Here is an 11,753-nt window from a genome sequence, read left to right as displayed (position 1 = left end):
TGCAGCACGTGGGATCTTCCCAGACCAGGAATCAAACCCGTGTGCCCTGCATTGGCAGGCAGATTCTTAACCACTGCACCACCAGGGAAATCCCACCATAGTCGTGCTTTAAAAGTGGCATATCATGGATACTTCATCCCTTGTGAGAAGTCTTTAAAAGATTTGCTTGAAATTGGTTGAGAAGACTGTTTTTGATATGTTTTCAAGTGGAAATGTTATAATCATGATCTGGAAGCCATAATCACAAATTTATTGGGAAATCTCCAGGGTATATTACACTACACATCATGTGTTATCTCTTTATAATGAAGTTTTATGTACCTAGAGTGTGTATGTCTCTGTCGGTATATCCGAAAGTCAGATGTTCATGTCAACACTGAGAATGATGTGATTGGACCCAAAATACCGTTTGAGATTGCTGTACACTCAACCCCCACCTCCTTAGTGCTTGACACCTGTACCATCCTCCCCTGGCAGAGATGGCCCTATCTGAAACAATGTCCATAATATTTTAGGAATCAGTGACCTTCAAGGATGTAGCTGTAGACTTCACCCAGGAAGAGTGGGCCCTACTGGACACATCCCAGAGGAAACTATTCAGAGATGTGATGCTAGAGAACATCAGTCATCTGGTCTCAGTTGGTGAGTCTCTTACTCTTTATTATGTATGTATTCATTCATTCAACAAGTATGCAGAAAAACCTTCCCATTTCTTACTCTAAACTCTGTCTTGATCCTTTCATAACTCTCACAACTACCTTATCACAGTTTTCTTTCCTTCTTACTTACATTTAGTCAGTCCCACTACAGTATAATCTTCCTAACATAATTTTGTGTCTTTCTTGCTACTCAATCTCTGATGCTCAAACAGTGGTGGGAATTATTTTTGTATGGGTGAGTAAATGTATTGATTTTTTTAAATATATTTTGCAGCAAGGACTGGTTTGATCAGATCACAGTGTTAAAAATAACAGATATATTGTTTTCCACATAGAACTTAGATTTTTGTGGTGTATTTATTGGAAGTTGTATTTATTGGATTGTTTTTGGAGGCTGTATTTTTTTAATTCTTTTTGGATATAGTATTAAAACACCGTAGAATAAAAATATTGCAGATTCCACAATCTGTCTTTGAACTTGGGCATGGGCATTAGCTGTGATAAGTTCTTAATGTCCTTGGGAACAAGTTCAACAGCTATCATTTTGCTGGTCAAAGAGTATACATGTTGTTTTCGACATACTGTTCTCTGTGCTCACCCTCAGAGGTTATTGTATTCTTCCTCATTAGTCTGCCCTGTACTGATGCACTGTTATGAGCACAGAACTCAAAATCCACATATCTTTCTCCTACAAACAGGCAATCAGCTCTACAAATCAGATGTGATTTCCCATTTGGAGCAAGGAGAGCAACTTTCAAGAGAAGGGTTAGGTTTTCTGCAAGGCCAGAGTCCAGGTGAGATCCAAGAGGCTGTGTTTCAATAGGAGGTGGAGCCTGGTCAGTGAGTGAATAGACCCTAAAAAATATCACATGAAGATATCTAAGTTTAGTGATATTTTTAAAATTTAGACAATATCATAGGAGAAAAATTTTTCAGATGATGTCATACCTTGCAGGTATCAATTTTCTATTCACGTGTTTTTCTGCATTTGTCTTTGGCTTTAGGCAAGGTGAAATTTATATACTCACTGGAGCTAATAAACATTCACAGAAAGTCCCTTTTCATGGTCCTGTTTTATGAATAGGATCTTCTCTTTTCCTCCTCAACTTGCCATCTTCTTTTTTTTCTTCCTCTTAAGTGTTTGTTTGTTTGTTTATTTATTGGCTGCCCTGGGTCTTCGTTGTGGCACATGAGCTCTTCATTGTGGTGTGTGGGCTTCTCTAGTTGTGGCACATGGGCTCAGTAGTTGTGGCTCCCAGGCTCTTTAGTTGTGGTGTGGGCTCTAGAGTGCATGGGCTCAGTAGTTGCAGCACACAGGCTTAGTTGCCCTGTGGCATGTGAGATGTTAGTTCCCCAACCAGGGATCAAACCTGCATCCCCTGCGTTGGAAGGCAGATTCTTAACCACTGGGCCACCAGGAAAGTCCCCACCATCTTCATTTTATTTTTCTCATATTTCATTCCTGAGAATGACAATTGTTATAGTCCTATAATGTGTTTCTTGTCTTCAGAATATTCCTTAATTTGATGTTCTTTCGTTTTTTTCTCTTCAGACTATTTCTTAATTTGACATTCTTTGCCATCTGCGTGTCAGTATTTGAAACATACACAAATGGGCATTGGGTCTCTTCACCATTTTAATTCCTAATACCACTATAGAGATTTATTTTTTTCCAGTCATTTCAGGTAGAGAAGATGATCTGAGAAAACAGGAAATGATATCCATGCAGCATATCTACAAGAAGGACACATCTGTAATCAGTGCAATGGTAAGCTTCACGGGTGTAAACGTGTTCTTCCAAATGAAGACCTAGGAATTGAATAAGTTGGGAATTTGGCACACTTACCTGATTTAATTAAAGTTGGGATCATGGGCTCCCACAGGAGAAAATTTTAGTTAGTTTGGTTTTAGGGAAGAAACATTAACCTGTAGTCAAAACCATAACTTGAGGTCTTATATAGACAATTATATAATCGTGGCTTATATTCCTAATCACTGAAACATAATAATGTCTTTAACATCTGTATAAACAGATGTCTCTGCAGTTGGGTTACTACAAAAGATAAAAGCTATGCTTGCAAGAGAGTAATATCCCATGTTTATGTAAATAACATAGGGACAATTTTAACTGGAATCTGTCACTGAATGATTACTCTAGAATTTATATGTAGAGGAATGAATGAAGGAATGAATAAATGTGGGCAAACCTGTAACAGTCTCTCATTTCCTTTCAAAAAGCAGAGATCTCACAGTCAAGAGGATCTTTTGGAATGCAATGATTTCAGAGAAAAATTTACTGAAATCTTAACATTGACTCAATATGGGAAAGTGGGAAAGAAACCCTTTATCAGCCAAGATTTTGGAAAAGCCATCAGTTACTTGTCATTCTTTAATATACATAAGCAAATTCATGCTAGAAGTAAATCATATGAATGTCATCAACGTACGAATGCCTTTATTCAAAGTTCTGCCCTTAGGCAGCACGATAATACTCAAACTGGAGAGAAAACATTTGAATGTCATGTATGTAGGAAAGCCTTCAGTAAAAGTTCTAACCTTAGACGACATGAGATGATTCACACTGGAGTGAAACCACATGGATGTCATCTGTGTGGGAAAGCCTTTACTCATTGTTCTGACCTTAGAAAACATGAAAGAATTCACACTGGAGAGAAATTATATGGATGTCATCTGTGTGGGAAAGCCTTCAGTAAAAGTTATAACCTTAGGCGACATGAGATGATTCACACTAGAGAGAAACCAAATGAATGTCATTTATGTGGGAAAGCCTTCACTCATTGTTCTGACCTTAGAAAACATGAGAGAACTCACTTTGGAGAGAAACCATATGGATGCCATCTATGTGGGAAGACATTCAGTAAAACTTCTTACCTTAGACAACATGAGAGAACTCACAATGGAGAGAAACCATATGAATGTCATCTATGTGGGAAGGCCTTCACTCATTGTTCTCACCTTAGAAAACATGAGAGAACTCACACTGGAGAGAAACCATATGAATGTCACCTATGTGGAAAAGCCTTTACTGAGTCTTCCGTCCTTAGACGACATGAGAGAACTCACACTGGAGAGAAACCATATGAATGTCATCTGTGTTGGAAAGCCTTCACTGATTCCTCTGTCCTTAAGCGACATGAGAGAACTCACACTGGAGAAAAACCATATGAATGTCACCTATGTGGGAAAGCCTTCAATCACTCTTCTGTTCTTAGACGACATGAAAGAACTCACACTGGTGAGAAACCATATGAATGCAATATATGTGGTAAAGCCTTCAATAGAAGTTATAACTTTAGATTGCATAAGAGAATTCATACTGGAGAGAAACCGCATAAATGTTATCTATGTGGGAAAGCCTTCAGTAAATATTTTAACCTTAGACAACACGAGAGAACTCATGCTGTAAAGGTAGTAAATGTGGAAGATTTACCACCCATAGCTTCAAAGTATAAACACTATTGTGGACTCCCACAGTAAAGAAATACTATGTTTATATTCAGTGTATAAGAGCCTTTATTCGTTCTTATTACTCCACTCAAAGTTAATACAAAATGGAGAGAATCCATATGTATGTCACCTATGTAACAAAACATTTAGCAGTGGACTCAGGTGGGAGAACTGAAACTGCAAATGGAATGAATGTGGGAGAATCTTCATCCTCAGCTGTAACTGTTAAACTAAATGGATAAATCACATGTCAGAGAAATTCTATGTCTGTAATCAGTGTGGAAATGCCTTGAGTTACAGATTATCCTTTAAATAAATAAGTAAACTGCACAAGAGAGAAATTCTAGACCTGTAATCACTGTGCACTCTCGTTTAACTTACCACCCTTAGCATTCATGAGAAGATTCAGTGTCGGGTAACTGATAAAAAAAGAAATAAGTGGAAATAAATTAGTACATGAAGGAGATTGAAGACATTTGGAATATCCCATTTCTGGAATGCCTAATATGTTTACACTTATTCATGTAGTGACAAAGTACTGCCCCTCCTAGTGATTCATAAAACACCCAGAAAGCTGGGAGAGCAGAAAGAAGCCAAGATAATCTGATCTTGCCCATATTCCTCTGTCACAACAGCCATGAATCTACAAATCACCAACTGGGAATGATACCCATGAGTCCCAGCCCCTCCCATATACAAATACAGAAGGCTAAGAGAGAAAAAGTTGGAGCTTCTCTGCTGCCAGGGTAACAGAAGGGCTGGTTCTTGGTACTCATTTGAACATGACTAATATCCGTGTTTCACAGGTGGCAAAACTGAGAATACAGATGCTTATAATTCATTTCTCCCATGTTTTTCTGGGGGATACATATGGACTCAAAGTGAAGGAATGGGAAAACATATTCCACATAAATGGAAATCATAAAAGCAGAGATAGCTACACTTTTATCAGACAAAATGGACTAATTCAAAAACTGAGTTCATGAAGAGGATGTAACATTTGTAAATATGTTATATAATATATACCAAGACTAAGTGCACAAAATATTTTATAACGATGGAATAGAGGAGGTCTTCCAAAATAAAAGGAGACAACATGAAGGAAATATTTATATTTTATCATATAAAAATTATAACTAAAATGGATCAAAGTGCAGGCATGTGTACATGTATAAGTCTGTGTGCACAATAAAACTAGAGAATATAAAACAGTATGTAAAATTACATGAAAAATTGGCTAAGAAATTTAAGTTACGTGTACATGTCTGTGAAATAAAATGCATTGATAAATTTTATTCAGTAATCAGTGATGTGGAAAGAAACAATACTCATTTTTCCACATACATAAAAAATAATGTAGTATCAAGTCCTATTTAAAGCTGAGTGAAAAGCCCACATTCTGGTTATGGGTGAGGATATCATTGCAGCTTTAGGTAGGGGGTAGCTTGCCAAAATCTGTCAAAATATGAATGCACCATAACTTCAACCAGCAACCAAACTCCAACTTGCCCAAATCAGGGGAACACTGACATCTGCAGATAAGTCATTATGCTCAGAAACAGCCACAAAAAATTTTTTTACAAATCAAGGAACATCAAGGTCTCCTTAGGATAGATGTAGTGTGAGTTTTTTAGACATTTAGGTTGATTGAATTTTTAAAAAGCAGGGAATAAAACCCACCCCATCATGTGGATAAAATACAGTCTTAATTTTCACTGTTACCAGTTTCTGAATTCTCCATTTTATTCTAAACAATATTTTGTGGCCAAATGCACACTGATTCACATTGTTAAGGGTGGGATGTGTTATAAATTTAGGTAGATCAAGTTTTCCATTATCAATCTTGTTTTCCAGCTATTCCTGCAGATTAATAAAAAGTTTGCAGTTCCTTTAATACTTTATCCATAGATAATTGACAGTGCATCCAGATGTGAACCCTGCTGTGCTACCTCATTTAAACTATAGTGCTCATTCCCCACTCAGGTCACATCTGAGTGTGAAGTCCTTCCTATGATTATTCCCCAAATGGAGCCAGTTCACAAGTCATGGTAAGATGGAACCTATCCTGAGATGGAAGAGGGCTCAGGGAAAGCCATGAGTGACTGAGAAAATGTGTTGGTAAGATACATGAGAGAGATTAGCAGGTCCTGGAGAAAAAAAAAGTGTTTTAGGAAGAGAAGGTAACAACCAACAGAGAGTATGATTCCTAAGAAGCATTCCTGTCTCCTCATTTCAAACAAGCTTTCTAAGGCAAGATCTAAGTCACTCCTGGGTGTTTGAAAATATGCCTTTCATCATACCCACTTCCTGTGACACAACCATACAGATAAAGAGGAATTCACTTGTGGATATGACAGTCTGCTGTCTACTAAAACACTGGGAATTCAGGGTCAGTAAACTACGTGGAGCCTGCAGTTTGGTTTTCCCATCCTTCAGAAAGTCCTCCTATCCTGATGAAACCCACATATTTCTTGGTAGCAGTGGGTGTGTGGGAGGGACTGACCTACCCTTGAAGTTGGAGACATTGAAGACACTTCTAGTACCTGGTGAACATAGGATATCCAGGAAAGGATGGGCAAAGATTTTCATTTATCCTAATTCTAAGCTTCCCAGTGTCCCACCCATTCCTAGCTCCTTCATCCCCTATGGCATTCTTCTTTTCATTCTCCAAGCTCAGTTCACATAGCCACATGTCCCCTCCAAATGGGAGAGATATTTATATTCTATGCTTAGTTTTAAAAGTCTTGGCCCTCCCCTACCCAACTGACCAGGAACTCTGTGCATGTGTTGAACAGGCAAGCAAGTCAGTGGGAGAAGCCAGTAGAATGTAGAAACCACTAGCCTCAGAGGAATAATGTAGCCTGAATGGAATAGGGTAAGGTTTACTTTATCACTCCTACATCTAAAGATTATAGACCATATTTCATACTCTCAAACAAGAGTAACTTCTCTTCTATGGTTTTAATCATAATTATCTCAAGTATTTAACATCTCTTTTCTAGAGCATTACATTAAACTATCAGAAAATATACAATTAAGAGCAAATTACCATCACTGGAAATCATGAAGGAAAGCCAGCTATGTAAACACCTCTATGCAGTGTATTCATCCTGAACAGATGGGCGTTGTTGGAACAAAATTCAGGTACAATTCAGTCAGTCCTTGAACATTTACAAAGAAAGGATAAAGAGCGCTTATAGACTTAGTGGGAAACTTTAGTTTACAGACCACTAAGTTAAAAGATCGCATAAGGGAATTCATGAAAATTATTATTAGACAAATTGGTTAAACAAGATTTTGACTGTTAATACAAAAAAAAGTTTTGTCGATATGCTTACCAAGTGCATATTGAAATAGAATAATATTTAGTAAGCTCAAAAGAATATTTTCAGCATACAATAAAGAGTGGAAAATGATTGACATATAATCTGAAAGTGACACAATAAATTTAAGAGAAATAATTTTTAAAACACTGTAATGAATTTGAGATCTATCATTCTTTTACTCTCTTCCTATTCTGTCCTACTCCATCTCTCTGCTGATACCCTTTTTGTTTGTTTTCATTTAACACACTGCTTCTTGCCCAGGTCACCGTCTGACTCTTCTCGTATCTAGAAAGTCCATCGGACCAACCTGTTCCTCCATCTTCTATGTTACCCTCTCATTTTCTCCCTCCCTGACTCACTCTGTCTCCCTGGTTCTCCCTTTGTCTCTCTTCCCCCTTCCCCCCCACCCCGCCCTTCACCTCCACATTCACAAGGATGGAATAAAGATGCCACCTGTGCAGGAAGAGTTCACATCAGGAATGTAAACACACCGTGGCAGTCACCGCCAGTGAGATGGGATCTGGGACAGAGGACATGGGTGTCACAGGACAGGGCCAGTCACCTTTCCTAGCCAGGGCTTAGGGGTGCCAACTAAAAATAGGCACGTGTCATCTGCCTCTATAAGGACTAAGTCACAGACCGCTACAGCTGTTGACCTTCAACACCCCCTGAAAGGAGATCAGGATGGAGATGAGGAAGGAGGCACTCTGTTCTGGGGAAAACTGGCAGAACAGGTCTTCAGATAGCTGTTCCGCTCCTCGTGATGAGCAGCAAGCCGCTGCCAGAAGGTGTGCTTGACTGCACATACTGCCTTCACTGCAACACTTTATAACACTGACCTTCCCCTACTTCTCTGGAGCGGTTTCTCAGAGCTATCTGAAGTGCTGTCTCCCGGGCTATTGTCCTAATTTTGCCCCAAATAACACAGCTCACAACTCTCACCTTGAGCATTTTTTTTCAGTCAACAGGGGCTACCCAGAGGCAGTGACCGCGAAGGGGAGACCTGTGGAGGTACAGGGCCCAGCTCCATGAAGACAAGGAGGATGAGGTTAGTCCTCTCCCAAGGACTGAGGTCTGCAGAATCCCAGGGCCAGGGAGGGCGTGGCATCCTGGGGCTGCGTTGAGGGCCAGGATGGGTGATGGGAGGCGAAGGGTGAGAGTCCACGTCCTGAGTGGGGACCTGGCACAGCACGAGGCAGGAGACAGTAAAGAGACCAAATGCAGAAAGGTTGGCAGGGACCTTGGAGTGCTTTTAAGCAGAAAAGGAAATGACCCAAACTCTGCTGCCTGGCCTCCGGGCATTTCAGAATGAGGCATTCTCCCTGAGGGCGGGACAAGGGGGTGCAGTGCCTGTGACAACTGCAGGGACCCACAGACCCAGGGGTTAGACACTTCAGACACGCCTCTTGTCATAGGTGTCAAGCAGTATACTTTTGCCTCTACAAACTCTCCATTCCCCCAACCTGCCTGCCATGTCAAAGCTTCTGTGTTCATGTTTACATGCAGTGGGTGTCTGAGTGACGACAGTGTCTCCCCACCACATCTCTGAGACTCTATTTCCTTATGTGGGAATTAAGTCCAATGAAAGCTGAAGGGTAAAAGGAAGTGACAGTGCTTTGAAGTATAATTTAATTGGTTTTCTTTACTGTTACTAGAATTAAATTTTTTTTCCAGGTATTCCTTTGCAAAGCCCACTCATTAAAGAGCTACTCCTTTGTGGGGAGAGATTCAGCCATATCTAACACATCTTGGTGAGAGTCAGTCGGACGGCCTGAAAAAGATATGGCCTCTCTAAAACATAATGCAATGCACATAAGGGAAACGATTTCCACATTCCTGGGGTGGGGGGGGAACTTTCCTCCTCAAGGTACCCCTGGTCCTAGTACATGTGACCATCAAGTGACCTGAGGGTACTCACATGTTAGGGACCCTCAGCTTGAGATGTTTGCTGTGAGTTAAAGTACAGAACCCTGGTGAAATGAAGCAGTTCACATGTTTGGTTTAGACGGATACAATAAGGGAGATTCTAATTCCCCTTCATGGGGACATGAGCACATTAGGAGAGTTAGTGAATAGGGTGTTTCCCAGTGTTGAAAATGTTTGCAAGGCTTTTGTCCTACAGAGATTCTGCTGAGATCATCAGGATGCTTATGCAGCAACTCTTGTCTCATTTTTTTCATGCTGAATTGTATGTTTATTTTAATATTCTAACAATGCCATGTTGGAAGTGAAGAAAACACAGCCATCCAGGTGTGGAAAGTGGGGAATGAAGAACATAAACACAATGAGTGTTGACTGATAACCTTCACATCCAGCCTCAGATACACATTTTAGAGGTCCCAGAGCTCCCATCATAGGGAATCACAAGTCATTTCCAAAGACAGACCTTCATGAACAGGGCAACACAGAAATACCCACATACCCCATATTGCCGTGGTTCACCACCACATCTGTCCAGGGGCCTCTGAGAAAGGATCAAAATGTCTAGTTCTTTGTGAGGGAAGTTCACAGTCAATATTTGAAGTTGGTTCCTTCATACTCAATCAGGAGCCCTTTCCTTCTACTATTCATAGAGGAAGAATGAATTTTCCAGATGAAGGAAAGAATGGTAGATGGCTTTTGAGTCATCTTAAGTGTCATAATTCCAGAAAGCATGTACTGGGTTCTGAGTCTTTCCTGTTGTGGATGTTAGGCCACTATTTCTCATAAGATGCCTTCCTGTCAGAATGAGTACTGAGGGCTAAGGGCAGCTGGGGGTGTGGGGATCAACAGGCCCTGAGAGCCGAGTCTTTAGTAACGTCACCTTTACTCAAGGTCCCTGCAGTGCCCACTCCTGTGCACAGGGTACTAGCTTGCCTCCACAGAACCAGACACTACCCCAGAGACAGGCTCCCCACAGCACCTGTCTGACTGTGGTTCCTGCTCAACAGGCTGCACACGTGGGGAGGATCTCCAATTAGCACTCTCCCCTCACAGGTTCAGTATCTGCAGCAGCAACGTGGTTCTTTCACTGACTCTAGATTCTAGACCCCTGGACCAGTGACAAAGTCTCAGAACACAGCAGAATTTGTAGCACAGTATCATTCTTCCACCAACTCTGAAATTTCCCCTAGATGTCCTTGCTTGCCTTCCACCCCCCACCATTTCCACTTCTTCCTTCCTTGCATGCAATGAATATTACTAACTGCCAGGATGTTGAGAATTAAATTACATAATGTATTGAGGTCCCCAGCACAGTGCCTTGTACACATTGAAGCCTAACAAACCTGAGAGCACACAGGAGATGCTCAGTAAAGCTTGTTTTAGTGAATTGATGCATGTTGTTTCTCAAATACTGTCTTGCTCAGACACTGCTGATTTCTCTATTCTCTCAATTTGATAAGGGTCAACAAATAATATAATTTGGGGGAGGGGGAGGTAATGGGTGATATTGCTGGAACCAAATCAATTTGTGCTTAGAAATGATGTTGTGTCCCAGCATTTCCATTTTTAAGTTAAAAATAAAAATTTGGGGGGCTTCCCTGGTGGCACAGTGGTTAAGAATCTGCCTGCCAATGCAGGGGACACGGGTTCGAGCCCAGGTCTGGGAAGATCCCACATGCCGCGGAGCAACCAAGCCCGTGTGCCAGAACTACTGACCCTGCGCTCTAGAGCCCACGAGCCACAACTGCTGAGCCCACGTGCCAGGACTACTTAAGCCCGCGCACCTAGAGCCCATGCTCCACAACAAGAGAAGCCACCACAATGAGAAGCCGGCACCGCAACAAAGAGTAGCCCCCGCTTGCCACAACTAGAGAAAGCCCTCATGCAGCAACGAAGACCCAACGCAGCCAAAAATAAATAAATAAATACATACATTTATAAAATAAAATTTCATCAGTCCCTCCCAAACTTCCTGAATCATAATTTCCTAATGTTGAACCCCTGATCTCCAAGAGATTTGCATGTATATTACAGCTTAAAAAGCAATATTTACTTAAATCTCAACACTGCTTTCCCATTGGGAAAACTTAGGTAATTGTAAGAAATACCATCACTCCAGAAATTATTTCAGTTGTTCTGAGGATGAGCCTAGCATCAATACTATTTTAACAAAACCTTCATGACCCCTTTATTTGCAGATCAAAGAACATTTATTGGGCTTCCCAGGTGGCGCAGTGGTTGAGAGTCCGCCTGCCGATGCAGGGGACACGGGTTCGTGCCCCGGTCTGGGAGGATCCCACATGCCGCGGAGCGGCTGGGCCCGTGAGCCATGGCCGCTGAGCCTGCGCGTCCAGAGCCTGTGCTCCGCAACGGGAGA

The 11,753-nt window shown here is 41.1% G+C and overlaps 1 protein-coding gene across 1 annotated transcript in view; it reads left to right on the top strand.

Annotated features, from left to right (window-relative positions):
- Positions 1 to 515: 515 nt before the first annotated feature.
- ZNF596 (zinc finger protein 596) overlaps positions 516 to 11,753 on the top strand; it is a gene marked incomplete at its 5' end in the record, with an annotated part of 25,340 nt that continues 14,102 nt past the window's right edge. Inside the window, 4 exons of the mRNA XM_007469543.1 lie at positions 516 to 642; positions 1,358 to 1,453; positions 2,345 to 2,427; positions 3,399 to 4,088. Coding sequence (XP_007469605.1) covers positions 516 to 642; positions 1,358 to 1,453; positions 2,345 to 2,427; positions 3,399 to 4,088 — 996 coding nt within the window. The remainder of the gene's footprint in view (positions 643 to 1,357; positions 1,454 to 2,344; positions 2,428 to 3,398; positions 4,089 to 11,753) is intronic.

Source organism: Lipotes vexillifer, unplaced genomic scaffold, assembly GCF_000442215.2.
Source record: "Lipotes vexillifer unplaced genomic scaffold, Lipotes_vexillifer_v1.1 scaffold2059, whole genome shotgun sequence".
NCBI classification, from domain to species: domain Eukaryota; kingdom Metazoa; phylum Chordata; class Mammalia; order Artiodactyla; family Lipotidae; genus Lipotes; species Lipotes vexillifer.
The sequence above is the reverse complement of the archived record's forward strand: the minus strand, read 5'-3'. Positions and strand labels throughout refer to the sequence as shown.